The sequence below is a fragment of the Dipodomys spectabilis genome, unplaced genomic scaffold (genome assembly GCF_019054845.1).
Source record: "Dipodomys spectabilis isolate Male_0828 unplaced genomic scaffold, ASM1905484v1 ptg000043l, whole genome shotgun sequence".
In the NCBI taxonomy this organism is placed as follows: Eukaryota; Metazoa; Chordata; class Mammalia; order Rodentia; family Heteromyidae; genus Dipodomys; species Dipodomys spectabilis.
In genome coordinates this window covers 13,546,294-13,568,744 of record NW_024870720.1, presented here as the reverse complement: position 1 = coordinate 13,568,744, position 22,451 = coordinate 13,546,294, and the positions used below count along the sequence as shown (strand labels likewise).

At 38.1% G+C, this 22,451-nt stretch overlaps 1 protein-coding gene across 5 annotated transcripts in view; it reads right to left on the bottom strand.

Annotated features, from left to right (window-relative positions):
• The window catches only part of Dcun1d4 (defective in cullin neddylation 1 domain containing 4), a 66,019-nt gene that overhangs the window by 17,705 nt on the left and 25,863 nt on the right, over positions 1 to 22,451 (bottom strand). For all 5 annotated transcript variants that reach the window (XM_042678136.1, XM_042678140.1, XM_042678139.1 and 2 more), the window contains exons 4-8: positions 21,525 to 21,639; positions 18,182 to 18,273; positions 11,019 to 11,089; positions 7,438 to 7,529; positions 1,263 to 1,371 (exon numbers count right to left, since the gene is read on the bottom strand). In XM_042678136.1, the coding sequence (XP_042534070.1) occupies positions 1,263 to 1,371; positions 7,438 to 7,529; positions 11,019 to 11,089; positions 18,182 to 18,273; positions 21,525 to 21,639 (479 nt within the window). The remainder of the gene's footprint in view (positions 1 to 1,262; positions 1,372 to 7,437; positions 7,530 to 11,018; positions 11,090 to 18,181; positions 18,274 to 21,524; positions 21,640 to 22,451) is intronic.

Here is a 22,451-nt window from a genome sequence, read left to right as displayed (position 1 = left end):
AAGAGCTATTTTCATGTATAAGCTATGATGTTTCTAAAGGGACTTTTGTTCATACTATATGACTTAGCAAGTATGGCTTAGCAAGTATGACTTAGAGGGAAAAATTTCATGTAATAAACTAACTGAAGCACCCTTTTTGTCATTTAATTCCTTTATCACAAATATATAGGCAATTAGGCAAACACTTTATCAGAATTTCACCTTCATTTTGTTTTTGGAGATAAGAGTCTCACCACGTAGCCCAGGCTGGCTTCTGCTCAAAATCCTTCTGCCTTAGCCTTCTGAGTTATGGCCTTACAGATATGCACTATCATGATTCACTACATTGCCACACATGCTAGGATTTTACTAGAGGCTGTCACAATGAAAAGATGCACAAATAAGGGCACGACAGGAGAACGCCTAATGTGTTGTTGCAGATACATCAGGATTTATACCACACTAACTTGGCAGAACTAGAGGCTAAAAAAAAGTTTAAAAAAGTGAAAAAAGTTCAGCATGGTGGTAAGGAAGAAATAATCGTTTTTCACCAAATCCCTGATTTTTAAAAAAACAAATCCTTAAAAAATGAAACCAACTAAGAAAGCCTAAGTCATTTGAATCCACTACACACAGAGACATGACAAAAACACATTGTGTAATAAAGGGTAACCATAAGGCCTGTGGATCATGTCTGAATGAACACAAGGCTACATTGTCAACTGGAACCTTGGAGTCCACCATTTGTGGTGACCAGGCTTTATTTCCCACCCCACCCTACAGACCCCAAAGAACCACTGTCACATACTTGGGCTTGACTCACTATGCAACAAACAGGAAATCAGCTTAGATGTGAAAGCCACATGGCTTCCAAATATATTAACAGCACCCAAAGTAAAACTGGATTACATATGGACGTAGCTTATTCAAGTACCTCAGAGGGTAAAGATTTGTTGTTCTGTGAGAAGGAAAAGTTTCCCTAATTATCTAAGAATCATTTAAAACTGTATTCATTACACACCTACATATTACTTCTAAGCTAATCATAAGAGCTAATAAATGTCTGCTACTACAGTCTTTTGCTAACATACAGAATTTTTGCCCAGAACCAGTCAGTTAGTTTTGAAATGAATACATATAGAAATACTAACACCATAGGAGTACTTTTTGAGTTATTTGTGTATGTAAAAACAAATCTCAAAAATGCAATAAAAAGACGGGGGGGGGGGGGGGGGGAGGGAGGCAAGAGAGGGAAACATCTGGATAGATTCCAGAAAACTCACCCGTGCAAAGTCAAATGCATATCTGTAAATAAGCTTAAAGTTTGTAGAATCATTTAATAATGATCTTAAGTAATCCAAAGTATTTCTGAGTTTTTCTGTTGTATCACATCTGGGAAAACAAAATAAAGGAAATTACAATATGGAGTCATCGTTCTTTTTTTAAGTTGGGGTAGTAATATAAAACTCACACCAAAGTGAAGAATAAAAACCCTTTAGTTGGGAAATAGCCATCATGACCATTATTTTCTATACTTATTCATAAATTCTGAAATGTCCAGAGAAGTTGAAAGAAGAGCACATAGGCTCCCGTTTACCTACCCCTTCCTTCAGCAATGAACACTTCACACGACGCACTCCCTCACATACCTGCCCTGTTCGCGTGTTACACGACAATTCACCCATAAATACTTCGATACTGTTACCACTCCCTTCCTAACAATATTTTAAGTTAATACATAGTTCACATGCACAGGTCTCTATCATTCTCCAAATTTCCTTTTATAACCACTGTCACATTTGAAGAGACCAGACCAACTGTTTTTGGAGCATATCAATTTTTCAGGTAATTTCCCATGACTCTATGTAGGTTTAACACCATTGATAGAAACTTCTGATAGAAAGTGTATTCTTCCAAGGGCATCTCAGAAGAAGGCTTATCTCACCAGTCTGTCCCATTATTGCTAAAAATTAATTTCTAAGTCTAAAGTGGGTTTTCCTCCTTTCAAAATAGCAACTAGCCTGTGGGTGAACAGGTTGAAACTCTTCCTTGACAATATTTTGCTCAATGTTATAAATGATTTTTAACGCTATTTTCCTGATGCCTCAACACCCTCACAAATAGGCTGAGCAAACCAGAGACTAGTGTGCCAATCAGAAAAGGCTGTGACCCAGTGACATTCAAATGCACCAATGAAATACCCTTGTGCTATTTATTTGCTTGTGTTCCCCCATTGACCCTCAATGAAGGCTCTGATCATGGGTCCTAGCCACTCTTAATGGCATCTCCCACATGGCCCCTGTGCCCAGCCATGTGCCTCTCCTGGGGCAACTTTGGTAGAGTGCAGAATGACCCATTTATAACATGGGATGGTTTTAGCATCCATAGACAATTCCTGCCTCAATCAACCCATTACCTCTTCAGGTACAAAACATCATTTCTTCCACCGTTACTGTCTACATCTACTAAGAAGGGATCTGTACACTAGCCTTATTTTCTGGGTGTAGGGTCCTTTCTTTGTGCTTTGCATTCAGTGCTATAATCCATTACTGTCTTTATTCTTTTAAATGCACAAACTGTCCCAATTTGGGCCGCGGCTCCAATGTCTTGTGGCATGTCTCCTCTGGTCTCTGAGCCCTTTTTTGCTTTCTGGCACTGGATGCTGCTACTGTCTGCCTCATACCTGAAACCAGACACTTCTCAGGAAGCCTTGGTGATGATAACCTATTTTTACCGGTAAGTGACCCTGTTGACTTTTCATAAGAAGTAGACTAATTGGTTATTTTTACAAATTAATTTTCTGTTCAAAAGATATATAGCCCTTAAAAATGAGAACCTAGAGCTGTTTTCCACAGCATTACTGTATCTTTTCACTACTAAAGTTCCTTGTGTTTCTCTGTAGAGCTCCTAGCTACATATTCTAAAAATTGGTAATATATTAAATAAGTTATTGCCAAAATAAAGTTTGCCTACTATATGAATCAAAATATAGATCATTAAGAGCATACTGATTTATTTCTAACAAATTTGCAAAAATTCTTTTTTTTGGTAAACTATAAATAAGAATGTTCTATGACAACAGTCACCTAAGAGCCAAAAATTAGGAGTAAATTCTTAATTTTTATGGCAAAATAAATTAGAATACCCTTTATTTCTTCCTGACATTGGAATCAAATAGATTGATCCAACAGGTTAAAATAGGACTATTTTAGAAGTTAGAAAATGCTTCTTCAAGGGATTGCCATGCTAACTAACAGTTGAACTGGACTAGAGAAATGTCTTTGAGGAGGGAGAGGGGCTCTCCATATGTATGGACAGGCTGGGCAAAGGCCCCATGGCAGGACAGCATGGCAGGCCCAAAGAATTACAAGAAATCTATAGTGACAGTGAGTGGATAGAACAGGAGAGGAAGTGGAATAAAGGAAGGCAGATAAGGTCAGAAAACAAAGGGTTTTGTAATTCACTGTGAACCCAAATGAGAGGTGAGGAAGACTAGAAAAACAGACAAAGGCAGTCAGTGGAGGCAAGTCTGAGGCAGGAATGACGGAAGAGTTTACTTAGCATTGGATGTACTAAATAATATGACATCAATATATATGAATGAACAATAACTCCTGATTAACTTAATAATAGAGAAAGTCAAAGAGAAGAAAACCAACCACTCCAAAACCATGTAAAGCCCACGTCCCTGGTCTCCAATGAGAAGAAAGGTCAATTACCAAAGCCACTAGGAACTAGCTAGACTGGGGCTGGTGGCATAGTTTATCATGAGCAATGAGAGAGAGGAAGAAAAGCAATTGCTTGTTTCCATGGGTTTGGGCACAGGAACCTCTCATGGAGATAAGTACTCCTGCCTAAAAGAAAACAAAAGCAAAGTCTCCCACAGAGCAGCAAGGGAAACCTGAAGTTCTCTACCACACCAGGAAGAACCCTGCAATGTAAAGCAAAGGCTGCTACAGGTGACACACGAAAATCACACAAAATTTTAAAGTGTTATAAAAGAACTAAGACCACCCATAACTACATGGCTGAAAAATCACTACAGCAGCAAGGAAATGAACCAACTATTCAAGAATGCAGACTCCTGCATTCTTTCCACTATGCTCCCTTCCTTTAGATGTTAAATGAGATATATAACTCCCCATGGTAAGGAATTTGGTCCAAAGATAGAAGGTGATTTTTTTGATCAGAAAGCAATGTTCAAACATCACAAGAAGCAAGATACCCAGGTCCAACATCGTTTGGTTGTGCACATACCTAGACCCATGTTCTCCATGTTTGAGTGGTAACACCAAACCACCAAACTTAGTAAAATGCTAAATTACGGATTAGCACATATGTAGGTGAAAGTTCAAACTGGAATTCCCTAGTTCAGCAGGCTTAAATACTGACAGAGAACTTCCACTTGAGTCTCCCTCATTCTGATCATCTCTATGTCAGAGGGCGCCAGGACCTGCTTCTTTTTCCTCTTTCTATTTCTCCCTTTTTCTTGTTTTGCTAAATACATCTTTGCTGGCTGCTTACTTTGTGAATTTCCTTGAAATTTTTCTCATCATGGATTAAGAATCTATGAGTCTGAGGGTAACTGAGGAATTCAGTAGAGAAGTTTTTCTCTGAGATTTTCCTCACCTCAAGATCTTTCTTAAACTATATTCCTATTCTTGAAAGACATTCAGAGCTCTTGTCCCAAATGTGGGAGAAGAGGTCTCATGCTTTAAATATAAAAGGTCCAAAGCAACAGTTTCATTTCATGTACCCAGTAGGGCAAATATTATCAATAGAGAGTTTGATCCAATTTCAAAGGGCTTCATCCTATAGTATAGCTATGACAAATCACCTGCCTACAACTTAGAGCTTACTGTCTAGTGGCCACTCAACAAGGACATTCAGAGGGCAGCAGTTTCAGAAAAAGCCAGTAAAGAAGCAGGCTTCAGAAGGTTAAGCCGCAATTGAAGATTTTCTAGAAAGTAGCTGCATTTTCAGCCGTTTCCCCAAGTTCTTCTATGTCTCATGAGGCATAATAGTCACAGAAGTCAAGGAATGACAGAGCCACAGTTTCCCATGTGGAGTCACTTCCTGTTTAAGTGTCTCTGCTGTAAAGGTCAAGTAGAAAGAAAAACAGGAGGATAATCCTCAGATACTATAAGGTCAGAGGTAGTTTTCCATACTATCCTGACAATGACCTGTGCTCCTTCACTTAAGCCCAAAGCTATTTTTGCAGCCCTCACTAGTATTATACAAAGATGACTACAGTTCTAGGTCCTGGTTTGGAGAAGAAGCAATAAAACAGATTCAGAATCGATTCTAAAACACAAGGGCTTTTTATTTCTAGCTCATTCCCACTATACAGTAGCAATCTTTTTTAACAAAACCTACCATTTTAACCAAATGTACGGCAACAGCTAGAATCTTTGTGTCCTTCCCCATTGATATTCATATGTTGAAATCCTAACCGCTAAGGGAATAGAATTAAGAGATGGAGCCTTACAAAGCTAACTAGTGAGATTAATGCCCTTATGAAAGAGGCTGAAGGCACTTGTTTGTCCTCTCTATGGTGTGAAGACACATGCAGAAGGCATTACCCTATGAAGCAGGCAAGCCCTCACCAGACACCAAAACTGCTGGTATCTTGATCTAGGATTTGAGCTTCAGTGATGTAAGAAGTAAACTTCTATTCTTTATAAACCAGAGTCTATGGTGCTTTGATGGACTACGACATTTACTAGTGTAAATAAATGGAGGTTTTATCATATACACATTAACATCAGCTTGAGTCCAAAATATTTCATGGAATAGATTTAATAAAATGAAAATGAGCAAAGGGTGAAAAAAAGACAGAAGAGGTTATTAAAAATATATACTCACCCATTTGAGTGCATATAAACAACTTTTCCCCAAGCTTCTTCTGTATTAGATATTCCTTACAAATATAGGATTTATTTATTTGATTCAATTTAAAGAAAAGTGACCATATTACTTTTGGATCTTTTACCTGAAAGTTCCTAAACCTCTATTCTCATATCAGATTTTGTCTTCTTAGGGGGTTTTTTCTGCTCCAAGTTCTAGAACAGAATACAGCATCTTGGCATGGCACTGTCATTAAAGTATTTGCTAGGGGCTGGGAAGGTGGCTCAGTGGTGGAGCGCTTGCCTTGCATGCCTGAGGCCCTGGGTTCGATTCCTCAGCACCACATAAGCAAAAAAAGAAAAAAAGCCGGAAGTGGTGCTGTGGCTCAAGTGGTAGAACGCTAGCCTTGAGCTGAAGAGCTGAGGGACAGCGCCCAGGCCCAGAGTTCAGGCCCCACGACCGGACCCAAAAAAAAAAAGAGTAAAAGTATTTGCTGAATAAAAAACCAATCTATGGAGGCCAGAGGAAGGTTCCTAAAACTTGAGGTTGGACCATCTTTGAACTATATAGAACTTTAAAGGTTATTCTTAAGGATCATCTCTACTTCACTGATAAAAAAAACTAAAGCCTCAGCACTGCACATCATAAAAAGAAAGCATATTCCTCCACACCTTTATAGTAGAGTAGGCTTATCATTTGAATTTCAAGAACTATGTGGCAGCCACCTGTGAGAATTCACCTGCCATCACCATGACAGCACAAGGCAATTAGTGACACCAACAAATGGACAAAGGTATTTAAAAAAGCTGGCAAGTTCCAAAATTATTTAAATACAACTATAGAACCATTTCAATTTTAACTATAATTCAATAAAATTTATGGTGTTACTCTTGAAGTGAAGAAAAAATAATAGTGCTTTCAAATGCTTTAGATCCAAGTTATTGTATTTAAGAATAGGCTTCATCTGAACTGCTTAGGCACCCACATCAACTGTACCCTTCAAGACATAATGTAGCAGAATATCGTTTCTGTGACTAGAACTCCTAGCAAATGCACCCACAGGTATCACATGAATGCATAAAACCACTATTTTTTTTCTTTTCCTGGACCAAGTGGTCCAACAAGGATAAATGAATCAACCAAAAAGACCATATGGGTGCAACAAAAAAAACAGAATGTGAAGATGTACTATTAAAAAAGAGAATGTAAAATTGCATATTGATTTTTAAAGCTACTGCATGTTAGCATAGTAATATTTTAGATATCAGGAATTAAAGAAATATATTAAAATTAATTTTCCTTGTTTCTTTCTACCTTTTTAATGTAACTATTAGGAAATTTTCTATTACATTACACATGGGGGTTCACATCTATGATAAATGGTCAGCCTATTTTTACATATAGATCTGCTAAAGAAGAATCCTAACTCCCTCTCTCTTCTCCTGCTCTCCTCCGCCCCACCCCCCCAGCTTCACTCTCTCTCAACCTGAAGTGCCAAATTCATCCATAACAAAATGGGTGGCCCAGACAAGCTTGCCCAGATCATAACTCAACCACTTCCTAAGGTCTCAGAAGAGGGACAGCCCCACCCCACTCCACCCTAGGACTTACTGTAGAGAAGTCATTCCTTTCAGCCATTCCTGTAGCGTAAAGTAGCCCATGTTTTGTGCATCCAATTTCCAAGCAAGGACAAGCATAACTACCTGTTAAAAAATCACAAATCAAATTCCCTACAGTTAAAGACATCAATATCTTGCCAAATGCTTCTGTTGCCCGTCATTTAGGCACTAAAATATGAACAGAGGTCTTCAATAGTTAGCTCTAGTTTGGCAAACACTGAAAAAGTTTGATAATATAGTACCCAGTTACAAGCTAAAGTATTTTTTTATTTAAAAAAGATTTTTGAAGGTCATTAGAGTTTTTAAATTTAAAACTACATTACTATATAGATTACTCTGACTAGTCATACTGTTAAAGGGGTTAAATATGATTACTAAATAAAATTTTTAAATGATCATTTAGAACCAATGGGACAACTAAAGAATTTTCCCAAAAAGGTATTATATGTTCTTCAGCCTATTCACATAGTAGTGGATTTTCTCCTCAGCCCTCAGCTTTCGTGGAATTGACTCCTGCACATCAATTTATTTAGGTGAACCAACCCACATTTTCTTACATGTACCATGTATGTTGATTAACTGAATAGTTCTAACTCTATTCAGCCTCCACTAGAAAGACTGAAACCTCAACATAAAAAGATTATTTTTTTAAAGGTGAGAACATAACCCTGCAACACACACATACACCATACAGGACAGCAGCTAATAATCAAAGCAATCTTCACACAAAATAAAAACTTTCTTGGGTTAAATAAGGAAGCTAAGATCTTCAATTGTTTTCTGCTGGGTGCCAGTTGGCTCATCCCTCTAATAATAGCTACTTAGGAAGCTGAGATCTAAGGGCTGTGGTTCAAAGCTAGCCAGAACAAGAAACTCCATGAGACTTTTACCTCCAATAAGCTACTCAAAAAAGCTAGAAATGGTGCTGTGGCTCAAGGGGTAGAGCGCTCACCTTGAGCAAAAACAGCTCATTAGAATGCACAAGCCTAGAGTTCAATCCCCAGGACTGGCAAAACAAAACCGTACCAACTTTTTTTTTTTTTGTAATCCCTTATCTTGGCAAAGGAAATGAGTTGAATTCTAGAGGTCTTCTTACATTTCATAAAAACTGTAACTATCAGGGAAAGCAAGAGTCTTACATTCTTGCTCATTACAGCAACACCCTTTATAAAATATTTCATTTTACCACTTGTTTGTCAAGTGGTAAAATTGATTGACAGCATATCAGAGTTTATTTAGCAATACTCTCTCTTAGGGACAATATAAAATACAATGTCTATTGAAGTCATCTTGGAATTGAAGTACAATAATCCATACTTGGAACAACATTTTTAATTTGGTCTTTTAGACTTCAACGTAATTTTCTATTTCTTCTATTTCTACTCAGAAAAAAATAAGAGTTCTACAGGAAACTTAATGGCTGGAAATGTGGCCTAGTGGTAGAGTGCTTGCCTAGCATGCATGAAGCCCTGGGTTCAATTCCACAGTACCACATAAACAGAAAAAGCTGGAATTGGCACTGGGCTTAAGTGGTAGAGCAAAAGAAGCTCAGAGACAGTGCCCAGGCCCTGAGTTCCAGCCCTAGGACTGGCAAATGAAAGAGAGAGACAGAGACAGAGACAGAGAGACAGAGACAGAGACAGGGAGACAGAGAGACAGAGAGAGAGAGACAGAGAGAGACAGAGAGACAGAGAGAGACAGAGAGACAGAGAGAGACAGAGAGACAGAGAGACAGAGAGAGACAGAGAAAAGGAGGGAGGGGGGAGGGAGGGGAGGTCAGGAGAGGGGAAGAAAGGGAAGGGAGGAAGCAGTCTTAACTGCCTGAGAAGGATGTTAATAATAGCTGTACTTTATTGACCACTGTTATTAGGGATGGCAAACTTTGCACAGCTAGGCCTTCCTTTTTCAGTTAGAAGCAAATCCCTGGCATTCCTCCAGCCTCCTACCAAGCTCATCAGACTTTGCGTCTGGGTCCTGATGCCTATTCCTCTCATAATATACCACTGCTGTCCTCTGAGAGGATGCTCTAAACCCCACTAGAAACAACACACTGCCACTCTAACAGCACTGCTAGAAAACACTACCAACCTTGTCCCAGCTCCCAGGAGAAAACTGCCTTCTGAAAGTCAATGAAATGTCCTTTTCCTGTTCATGGATTAGGATCAGGTGAAATCCTATTGACTTGGCTGGCCCAAACCTTTATATTAAAGCGAGTAATTTATCAAAATACATGAGCTGGGTTAGGTGCAATGGCTCAGGTACTGTAACCCCAGCTACTCAAGTGAATGAGATCATAAGGACCATGGCTCAAAGCCAGCCCAGGGAACGGAGGCCTATCTCAACCAAAAAGAATCTGGATGTAATGGCACATGCACATCATCCCAGCTATGGAGGAATTATAAAGAGGAGGATGGTGGAGATCCAGACTGACCCAGGCATAAATATAAAAACCTATCCAAGAAAAAATAACAGCATAAAGAAGTAGGAGTGTGGCTCAAGTGGTAAAGCACCAGCTTGTAAGTGAAAGGCCCTGAGTTCAACCCCCAATTCTGCAAAAAAAAAAAAAAAAAAAGTAATCCAAATAGTAAGTAAAAGACATTCTAAAGGCACTTCACAAAAATTATGACTTTGGGGATGAGATAAAGACAACAGAGGCACAGAAAAGTTTAGGGTAAAAAGAGTTAAGCCAGACACCACTGGCTCATGGCTGTAATCCTAGCTACTCAGGAGGCTGAGATCTTTGGATCACAGTTCAAAGCCAGCCCGGGCAGGAAAATCTGTGAGAGTCCAACAAACCACCAGAAAACAAAACCAAACAACCAAAACGTTAAAATTATACAGTCTAATTTCCCAGTTTTCTTTAAAAGCAAGATGCATACCATAGGCACTAAATGTCTCAGGAATCTCACAAGATCTCTTGCAGATCACAAATTCATTTAGGATCTACATTTGTTAAACTGGAAGGTGTAAAATTAAATTAAATCATATATGTACAAAGGCACGTGTAGAAGCGTAGAAGTATAATTTTTCGTTTTAGTGTAAGAGGTGGGAAAAAGAAAACATATGCAACAATAGCATGAAGCTAAGAATTATGCAGAAATAATTACATAAAGTGATAAAAATTTTAAAATTTTTATATTGAAAAGCAAAGACATTCTGAGTTAAGCTCAACTGGAAGTGAAAGATCTGGGGAAAATTTATGATAATCACAACCTACTCAAAGCCTTTATGAATAATTATTGACTACTGTGGGGCTCAAAGGTACACAGCATGTAGGGACTCAGTACCTTAGCTGATCTGTCACTATAGATGGCCACATCACTTTTTAAACACCTAGTTTAATTACTCCATCACTACATCTTTCAGACATAAGAAATCAAGCCAATGGAGAGGGGAGACTAGAGTTACACCATGCCACTTGCAAAGCTTACACAGCAAACTAGAATTAGAACTTGTTAGGTGGTCTCATAAAATACAGCATAGTTAACTTTATTATTGCTCTCTTTGAAAAGGACCAAAACATTTAAGTAAGAAAAGTAACTGATTTACATTACTAAGTTAAGGTAGACTTACATTTTCTGGTTCAACACCAATATCTTCACAAAATTTCTCCATGCCTTCAGGACCCACAATATCATCGGTACCTGTGATGCAGTACAGTCTTTTAAGTTAAATCTGACCAAGTCCTGTAGCAGTATTACATGCTCAGCAAATTAGACCAGGGCTTTAACCCCCTTTTGGAAGGAAAACTAAGTATAAATTGAAACATGTTGAGGAATTTCAGTTAAATTTTTAGAGAATTCTATTGTTTACTATCATTTAAGTCAGTTTACCACTATGCCCTTTAACTTGTGGAATATGGTATATGTTATTTATATTTAAAGATAAGGCCACTTAAGTTTAATTCCTGTTCTTTAAAGTATCTTAAAAGAAAGTTTTACTCTTATTGTGCTAACAATTTCAATATATTTTACATTTACATCAACAGATTTTAGAAACGTACCAAAGAATCACATGTTAGTCTCTATAAAATTAATTGAAAAGTAATATAAATTCTTCTTTCACATAGGGGAAAAATAATCAAGTATAATATAGTTAGTTGGTCCTCTGTTATTTCTTGGTTCCACATCTGTGAATTCAACCAATTGAGGATCAAAACTGTTTAGGGAAAAAAAATCTCCATAAAACCTGTGCCTACATACATTATATTAAATATAAATAATCTAGAGGTGATTTAAAGTATACTACAGGATTTACTTAGACTATATTGCAAATACTTTACCATTCTATATGAGACGTGAGCATTATGAATTTTGGTATACCCAGGGGTTCTGGAAGCCAATGCTTAACAAATACGATGGGATAGGTATTGATGTAGGGAATAGAATCATTTTCCTTTTTAGTATTATCTTTGCTCCATATTTATTTTATCCATTCTACTATAATTTGCTTTTTCCTACTTCTATTTTTCCATTAAAACTCTTGTAGCAATGTAGACACTTCCATCTTTAGTTTAATGTGGCCTCTTTGTGATCTCTCAAATTTGAAGTAGCTCTTTTTTAATCACAAAACTGTGTCCTCCTATGGCTTCCAGAAGCAGCTCATTGTCTGTTTTTTCTACTTCCTCTCCTCTTCTGGCGTCTCTATGGGTTCTTGCTTCTACAAATACGTTAAGGTAGATGTACAGAGTTCCACTATCAAAGCTCTTTCAGGTTATTATGAACTCTCAGGAAATTTCAGATACTACTCAGCTATTTCTAGCCTACTATCTTCCTTACTTTTGGTCTGTCTGCCATATTAACGTGCCTATCCTACTCCACCTCCTGTTTACCATAACTAGGCTAATCTTCTACCCCTAACCTACTCATACTGCTTTTCTTGTAATACCACCTCTCAAAAACAGAGCTACTAACTCTCTGTGCCAAACCTACTTTTTATGTGTTCTGTCTCCACTGGGGTACCACCAGGAATAGAAACCTGAGAACCATCCTCCCTTTACTCTCTCTCCACCACCAATCAAATACCAATAGTATCCTAATTTTCCTTCTCAGTATTAGTTAATGCCAACCCTCCTGTACAGTCCTAGTAGGGGCTTTATTCTCTTAGATTTCCTGATTTATCATGGACATAACTACTAAGGGGTCCATCTCAAACACAACTCCCATGCCGGCTTAAAAGTTCTCTAGTAGCTCCCCACTGCCCCTAAAGTCCAAGTGTTTAGTCTGTCAAGTAAGACTAAGCTACTGCTTTCCCACCTGCAAAGCAAGCCTCTCAGAAATAGGCTACTCAATAACTATTACTGAATGAACAGAAATTAAGATCCAGAAATACCTACTGATCTAGTGTTTCTCTGAATCGCACCCAACCACCACCATACCACATTGTGTGCCTCAACCAATCTTCCTGTCGACTCATTCCTTATTCCTCCCATCTTCTTAAGGCTGGAACCAGACAGTCGTCCCAATCTCCCACCTGTGAGGCCAAGTCAGGCAGACTCTGTAACCCATGCTGGGAATGGTTTTCTCCCATGCACACTATATTCTCAAGTGCCAGCTTATCTGGTTCTCTCTGAGAGCTCCTCAAAAGCAAGAGCTGTTTTATCCTTTTTACCACCTCAGCGTACCACCTGGCATGTTTACTGAATGGATGAAAACCAAAATACATAAATCACTCGACATTTCTCATTTTGCCTCCACATCCAAGAAGATACCAAGTCTAGCAAACTCTCCCTATCTTCCTACATCTCAGTTCCACATCAGTAATATTTGTGAGAAACATCCTGGAGTATGCACTGTCATAGTGCTTAGGGTACATACAAAGGAGAAAACTCAGCCCTGCCCTGTATGTAAGAGGTAAAATATGGGAGTAACTATAATACAAAATGATAGTGAGAGCACTATAAAAGCATGGGGTGGTTCTTCTCAGTAGAGAATGAACATGAAAATCACCCGGAGCACTGGCTGGGAAAGCTTTGGGTCACTTCTAGGTTTCAATTCTGTTCTTGCTGAGTGATAAAGCCCAAACTCAGGGCTTCCACATGATCTGGTCAAAGCAAACGCTTTTTTCTCTAGCCATTTATTTTCCTTCTAATCACAATGTGCTATTTTGTAACAACAACAAAAAAAGTGTTCGATATTTTCAACTGTTACCTGTTTCTTTTTTTCCATTAAAAAATACGTATCTCTAATTTCACTGTCTTGTCCAACAGGGGGAAAAAATCAAATAAAAGCTTATTTAATTCAGGTGTATTTTTGTACATGAATATGGTACAAAATTTCACTTAAAAGTAAAAATAAAATGTTTTTAAAAAGTGAAGCTTCCTCTGTACCTATTCTCTACATTCCAGAGTCAAGTGCTTGTGAAAGGTTCTTTAAGTACTCCTCTCCCATACTGATTTAATGTTCCTAAGTTCACCCAAGCATTTCTCTTTAGCTTTCCAGAAATAAAATAATAATCATTTCATCTTCAATAGATGATCATTTTTGCCTCCTGCTTTCCAGTATTTATGCCTCTTGTTTTTTTTTTTTCTCTCAAGAAGCACTGGCTAGTAACTTCTACAATTTTTTTTTTTAAGAGAGAGACCAGTGCCAGGCACCGGTGGCTCACACCTATAATCATAGCTACTCAGGAGGCTGAGATCTGAGAATCATGGTTCAAATCCAGCCCAGGCAGGAAAGGCCTTGAGACTCTTTTTTTTTTTTGGTCTGGAGCGCTGTCCCTCAGCTCTTCAGCTCAAGGCTAGTGCTCTACCACTTGAGCCACAGTGCCACTTCTGGCTTTTTTTCTATTTTCTTATGTGGTGCTGAGGAATCGAACTCAGGGCCTCAAGCATGCAAGGGAAGTGCTCTACCACTGGGCCACCTTCCCAGCCCGTGATTCTCATCTCCAATAAACCACTCAGAAAACTGGAAGTGGCGCTGTAGCTCAAGTGGTAGAGTGCTCACCTTGAGCTGAAGAGCTGAGGGAAAGCGCCCAGGCCCAGAGTTCAAGCCCCACAACCAACCAAAAAAAAAAAAAAAGAGAGAGAGAGACCAGTGAAAGTGGCACCCTTCACTCACTCATGACCCAAATGGGAAGACATTTAGCACTTTATTGTTTCATACACTAGCAATTTTGGACTTGAGAGTACACATACTCATATGTGTGTGTGCTCCTCCTGTGAGTACTGCACATACTACACTTATTAAATAAAGTAGAAAAAAACTGTCTCTTTCTCCTCTCTCTGCCTCTCTCCTCTTTCTCTCTCTGATTTAGTTGGTCACTAGACTTGAATTTGAAAAGCACGGTTTGAGATAAATGATTTTTAAAAAGTTATAGTTGCAATAATGAGCTATGAAATGGCCTGATTGACAAGAAAGCAAATTTGCAAAAAAGAAAAAAAGTATTAACAAAGCCCAAAAAATCTGGAAATAAAAACAGTGCTTCCATTCTTCTGCTACCTTAAGTATATACTTAGTCTAACCAAACACTTTTCATTTTTTCATAATGGCCCAAAACACCAAGTTTTAATAATTACATCAAGCTACATATGGGATTCCAGAGCCACCTGTGGGCATTGTTAAATGTACCTTCCTTCACCATCAGAAAATTCTGGCATTTTTTGAAATTGAACATGCCTGACATTGGGACCTATTCCTAGACCCTAATTTCACTTTCATAAACCAAAAGACAATTCTACGATGAACTTAACCCAAAGTACACTAAAGACTTATACATATATGTCAGGGATTGCAGAATTAACACAACCATCCCTAAGTGTGACCTTTAGAATAACTACAAAATCAGTACTGGCACTAATGAATTTGACTTAACTTCTTCTTCTTAGATATATTTCAAAAAGTAGAAGGTATTTTATAATAATTTATGTAAAACTGGCCATTTTTATTCTAACGAAAAGCAACTAAGTTCCAGTGTCAGATGGAAGTTAAATGCACTATTTCCCATCCTCATCATTCCATCTCAAGTCGCAGAGAGTTGAAGTACTGAAGTAAAAAAGGGAATAAACTTAGAACCATAGAAAACAGGAAGAAAAAAAAAACAGGAAGAAGAGGTTCCCAGTAGAGATGGTTTATTCATCAAACTTCTAAAAATCAGCAATTGTGTTAACAGGATTTTTTTTTTTAAGTGAAGAGGTCACTGTACAAAGCAAGGCTTTGGCTAAGCAGTGAAGCTGTGAGGAGCTGGGCTCAATGTGTAGGAAAGGTTAGATGAGGAACAGATAAGAGAAGTAAAGGTTGACTTAAGTGAAGCAATCGCACACAAGGCCCCCTACTGCTCACCAACTTCACTCCAGATGAAAATGTATGAAATCAACGTCTATCCTAAGCCCAACCAATTGGCTTGCTCCTAGGGCCTGGTCAGCAGGCTCAGGCCCTCATGTGGCCTGGCCTCCAGGTTTTCCCCAACAGAAGCAGCCAACGGCACACCTTATTGGTTATTACAGTTCTTTTCAGATTGTTTTTCTTGAACAATTCTGACCTACAATTTCAATTCATGTGGCTAGGATATTCAAAGTAAAAATGAGTACCAACTGGGGATTTCTACTATTCCCAATTTGAAGCCATGAAAAGAATGGAGGAAAAGGACAGGAAAGTGGGGACTAGAGAACAAAAACAAGAGACAACCACATAAACTTCTTGCAGGAAAGAATGATAAACAATCACTCAGCAGGGACCCCCAAGAAATCTAAATAACATGGCTTCATTTTTATTCCCCAAATGTCACCTTTCTGAAGCCAAAGAAAAGCAAACAAGAAGGCAACTTTACCTTGCTCTCTTTTTAAAGGAAAGAGAGCTTGACATTTGCTTAACACAAAACCAAAACAGCTGGGCTATGATGGTTGGGTTTTCTGTTTAAACTTTTCTTTTTATAATTCAGCATCAAAAAAATAAATCCAAACTAATATAAGAAAGAAAAAGATTCCTATGATCAGTTAACAGGAATATGGGAAAACTCATTCAGCACCTATTCCTGAACCCTTGGCAATGTATCAACCACTTTCATGAGGATTACAAAATGTCTTCAAGGGATTTATGTTTTAATGAAGTAAACATGAAACACAACAAATGCCATGTAAGTGTTTCTTCTCATATCTATACCCTGTCAATAAAATTCAGTTGAAACTAATCAAACTAATGAGAAGAATCTACTAGGAAGATGATGAGTAGCCCCAAAATCCAAGAAAACCAAAGGAATCGGGACTATATTGTTTCAAGCCCATCACTGGAAACAAACAAAAACAAAACAAAACTTTTTTCCCAGCTTAAATCTGAAACTCTCAGAAAATTTGACTACCCAGACCAATCTCTGTGACAAAAGGGCAGAGTTCTTATCAGAAAAGGGTAGAGTGCCAGGACGCAGAGAATGGCGAAACCAGGCCACAGGGGAAAAATCTTAACTTCGGATACTCAATGAAAGGGGATCAAAACAAGTTTTGAACAGAATTCTATGGGAGTACAAAAAAGGCTATAAAGCTAATTTAAAAGTGTGAAAGATATAGCCAGAAGAAATACAGTCATACCTTATTAGAATTAAGTGTCAAGCACTTTAATACAGGTTTTGCAATGATCAACAACTAATCAGTGAGAACTAAACAGTGAGAACTAATCAGTGAGAACAAAACAATTATTGTCAAATGGAAAAGTGGTGAAGAGCACTGTAATGAAGTGACAATCGGCAATCTGCCTTATCCTGTAAGTAGCAGGAGCCAGGGATATTGTTAGGGAACGATATGCACCATCTGCTTACATGTTGTGGTTTGTTTTGTTTTGGTTTTTTTTGGTCGGTCGTGGGGCTTGAACTCTGTCTGGACCTGGGTGCTGTCCCTAAGCTCTTTAGCTCAAGGCTAGCACTCTACCACTTGAGCCATAGCATCACTTTCAGTTTTCTGGTGGTTAATTGTAGATAAGAATCTCACGGACTTTCCTGCCAGCTGGCTTTGAACCATGATCCTCAGATCTCAGCCTCCTAAGTAGCTAGGATTACAGGCGTGAGCCACCAGCACCCAGCTTTTACCTACATTTTTAAAGTAAGACCAGAGATACCTGGGAACTGGGTCTATAGACTATGACAGAAAAACTGGCTTAAAGGTAGTTGGAACTGTCAAGTTGACAGATTTCAACTTAACAGTTGAAAGGGCCTGAAATAAGAAGAGAAAAATAAGAAAAGTCAAAGAGCCAAAAGCTCAAACTCGATCTGAAAATGTTTCTTTCTCTTTATTCCATGCACAGCCTCAAGTAAGGCTTTGATTGAGGCATTGTATTATTCAAACAACTACAGATATACTGCAAAATTGATACTGAATTTAAGACATTTTAAAAGACAAAACAAACATTTTCTGTCAAATGATCCTTTCAAAATACTCTTAAATAAGCAATTCCATTATACTACATGAGAGCTTAAAGCAGTAAAGCTTATTTTAACTTCAGTGCTTAGGCCAAATAATTACCCATTATCAGCATTCTAAATAGGCTTCCTAGCAATCCAAAGCATTTCTCCCAAGTGCATTTCATCTTTTCAGTTCTCTTCTAGTGTTCTGAATTCTTTGGCTTAGCTGCTGGCTATAAATAGGACATGTAGAGATTCATTTCAACTATGTCCCTCCCTTCCGCTCCCCATCTCTCCAACAGGGACACAAACACATAAGGCACACATGCACTAAATCTGAAAAGTACACATTTTAAAATTCTTTAATCTCTCCTAAGGATCATTCTTACAGAATGCGAGTGATTACCTACCTGCATATTCATAGAACCACTCTAAGCACCTCTTACTTGAGAAGACCTCTTCTTCAGTCTTTATTCTGGTTGAGTCGTATTTTCTATACATACTGCAAGTTGAAAAGTCAATTTTAAGTTATTATACTTTTATCTAAATCAGACATCTATTCAATCCATGTTTTAAATTTATTTTAAACATTCTGCCTCCTGCATTTGCAAGCTTCCACTTTTGTAACTGAATACAGTAATACTGTAATAGAGTCCAAGGTTAAGGAAGGGCTATAGATCTTTCCTTGATTAACAACTAGTAAGAATTAAACACAATAGTTATTTGATATACTCTCTTCTACATCACTAGCCAGAACTAACTGCAGAATAATAGTCAAGTTAAAACACGGAATGTCTAAGGCATTTTTCTTCAATTAATGATCCTAAGAATGGGTCTTTTCATTAAGTTCTCCTGACTTCTGTGTCTTACAAGTCAGGATGAGTATACAACATAATCTAAGAAACAACTTAAATAGTCTAAGAAACAACTTATCAGTAGTAGGCAATCCAAGAGGGCATTAAACAAATAAGAAATGTCAATTCATGTCCAGGCTTCCAAGAAAAAAATTAATTCAGTGTATGGTTGATAGTCTTTTAGATGACTCCTTGATTCATTATATCCTTAAAGCCTCAGCAGAAAGGATAGAGAACATTGCTGCTCTCTTATTGTTCCAGCATTTTAGAAACATCAGACAAAGCTGGAGAACTGAACCAGGAAGCACAACAGCTCCCCTCCCCCACCTCTACCCTCCTGCAAGTCACAGGAATTTCTTACCCCATAACCAGGAACTGAGGACAGATAGCTTTACCTTACATGGACTCAGACGAAGCCATAGCTTTAAGTTCATGATTCATAAATAAAACTTATATATATATATGTACACACATATATAAGTGTAGCTTTTAATCATGTGTAAGAATGTAAGAATCATATGTAATTTGTTTTTTAGTGATTTTTTTAACTTATGACCTAGACATACACTCAAGTATTTGTGCATATCTTTGGTTCCAGATCTTTGGTTTTACTGCACACTCACATACAGATATAGACACAGACACCGACACCGACACACACACACACACACACACACAAAACCATACTTAGAGGGGAGTGTTGTTATTGAAACCGAAAAACACAAAGTTTTGTATTTCTTCTATAAAAGGTAGACATGTTCCTAAAAATAAGGGTGGATATGGATATTGCCTCAGGATCAAACAGGTAAGCTTTAACCTGAGTCAGATAGTCCTATATTAGTTCAAAGCCTTTAATTAGTGAATAACCTGAATTCTTTATATGACATTATAATACTTGAAATACCTAAAAACACTCTACATAGAAATGGTCCAATACTGCACAGTGAAATACCTTCAGCAAATAAGAGAAATGAAATACTGATACAGGCCCTTACATAGATAAGCCTGAGAAACACACTAAGTTCAGAGAGAGACACAAAAGACTATTTACATAAAATGTCTATAAAGAAGTAGATTAGTGGTTGCCTAGGACCGGGAGTAGAGATGGAGAAAGATGTTTGGGCATCAGAGGTGTGTGGGGGATGATGGACATGTTCTAATGACCAATTTACATGACAATTTGTACAGACCAAAATAAAAAAATTAAAAACCAACCTTACAGTATGTAAAGCTGTATTTTAAAAATTACTAAGAATAAACTTAGCAACTGCAACCCAACTGTTTATTTTATTTTATTTTATTTTTTTTTGGGGGGGGGGGGTCCGGTCATGGGGCCTGAACTCTGGGCCTGAGCACTGTCCCTCAGCTCTTCAGCTCAAGGCTAGCACTCTACCACTTGAGCCACAGCGCCACTTCCGGCTTTTTTTCTTTTTGCTTATGTGGTGCTGAGGAATCGAACCCAGGGCCTCAGGCATGCAAGGCAAGCGCTCTACCACTGAGCCACCTTCCCAGCCCCCCAACTGTTTATTTTAAATCTGGCTTTATTATACTAAATATTAGGCTGTGATACAAATTAAGTTCTATATACAAAATGCTAAGTGACTATTAGAATTTAACAATTCCTTGATTATAGTTCTCAGCAGTAAGGAAATCAAGTAATCTGGCTTTGTGAAACTGAGTATTTCTGCCCCAAGATCTTTAAAACTATTGTTTTCTTTAGGTAATGTTTTCTACTCTGAGTTTATGAAAAGTGACATTATTTACATATTTTAGAGTTTATCACTCTACTTTTCCAACTGAGTTGTGGCAAATGAAGTACCACAGAAAGAAATCACTTTGATTTAGAGATATGGAAATTCCAGGTCATTAATAACCCACAGAACCAGAATTGGGAAAATTGAAAAGAGGCAGAAAGATTATTGTGATTTATTGCTTAAAAAATACAACAGGAGGGACTGGGAAGGTGGCTCAGTGGTAGAGCGCTTACCTTGCATGCATGAGGCCCTGGGTTCGATTCCTCAGCACCATATAAGCAAAAAGAAAAAAGCCAGAAGTGGTGCTATGGCTCAAGTGGTAGAGTGCTAGCCTTGAGCTGAAGAGCTGAGGGACAGCGCCCAGGCCAAGAGTTCAGGGACCACGACTGGACCCAAAAAGAAAAAAAAAAAAAAATACAACAGGAAAAATTACTAAAAATCAGATTGAAAAACTAAATATGCCCCAAATAAACATTTAACAAGTCTCTGAAATTACCTAAATTAACCATTGTCAGAAAGAGAAGTGTTTTAAACAGTATTGTCTTTCACAGTTTTTATCTGAGACTAAGCCTTAGGATGGCTGCTCCAGGTGTGTAAAGCTCCTAGGAGAAGTGGGCTACTCAGCCCAATGGCAACAGTTAATGGGTGAGACCCTCTGAAAGAACAGCAGTCAGTTTTGTCCTCCTCACCAGGCATAGACAGAAAGGCTTCAAAGAAATAAACTAACACTAACCAGTTATTAAGAGGATCAATGGATTAAGATTTTAATTTTTTTTCTGGTATTAGGACTTGAATTCAGGTGTTTCCCACTCTTACTCAGTTTGCTTGATTAGCTGAGGCTCTACTACTTGAGACACACTTATGGCCTGACACTTTGCTGGTTAACTGGAGAAATATCTCACAGGCTTTTCTGCCTTTCTGGTTTCAAACTACAAACAATGAACCACCAAACCCAGCCCAAAACCTTATTCTAAGGACTGAAACTGTCTATTTTGTTTTTGTCTTCTAAGCCCAAACACAAAGTAAGTATTATTAAATAATTACACTGTAACAAATACCCACTGAACCAAGAAAGTATTCTAGCTGCCAACTGCATGCTAAGACCATGGCAGACATGCCTATCATACAGTGTCTTGGTACCGTACCTATCATGTCTGCTTTTCTTGGCAGATAAGTCATCTCCAGAGGCAGGTCTTCTCTTTTTCCTTGGTGGCATCACTTTACTAAAGCAGTCTGAAGAACTGCAAGATCGCAGGCTTCCTACAGAACAAATTCAAAGAAACGCAAAGTTAAGTCCAACCTAGTAACTCTTCCAAGCACGAATTGTAAGGGGCTTAGATGTTATCAGTAAATGCTATTCAGAGGGATAATGAGTTTCAGTTCCTCTCTGAAAAAAGTGTCAGTCAAAAATCTAGTGATAACATGAACAAGTGACTACTTCCCACCACACCAAATCAAGCAGAAATAGAAGTGATCCAAACATACTGAAGAAAACCACCTAAATTCACCTAAACTTTCTGCTTCTCTTATACGTCAAAGTCCCGTCAAGAGAAAGCATCCTGCTCTTATAATCTATGCACTTTATTATGAGACAAAGCCAGCTCAAGCAGTAATTGGACTCTGAAACCCAACAAGCCTCCACACTCACACCTCAAGGGATATCCTAAACAGGATTTGCATTCGACCAAAAAGTCTGACATGACTTGAAACAAAATTTCCACAGTAACTTTTCTTGTTTCTGCCACTTGAGGAAAACTCTACCACTTTCACACAGCGTTTAATCAGGAAGCCAAACTCTCATTTAGCAAAAGAATGCTAGAATTTCACAGAAGATAACAACACTGAAAATGTACTGAGAACTTAGCAGGAGCCCAGGCCCTCAGCCTTGCATGTACTAATTGTGACGCTCCTAAAAGGAAGGCTATGTAGGAAGTGTGTAGTTTCCTCATGTAGCTTAAACTGCAGGGGTAGTAAAAGGTGAGGCAAGGCCTGGGACAAAACTGGGATTCAAAAGACCAGCAGTTTTGCTTCAGACTGTCTTAAACTATTATAAATTACAAGGTAATTATAAG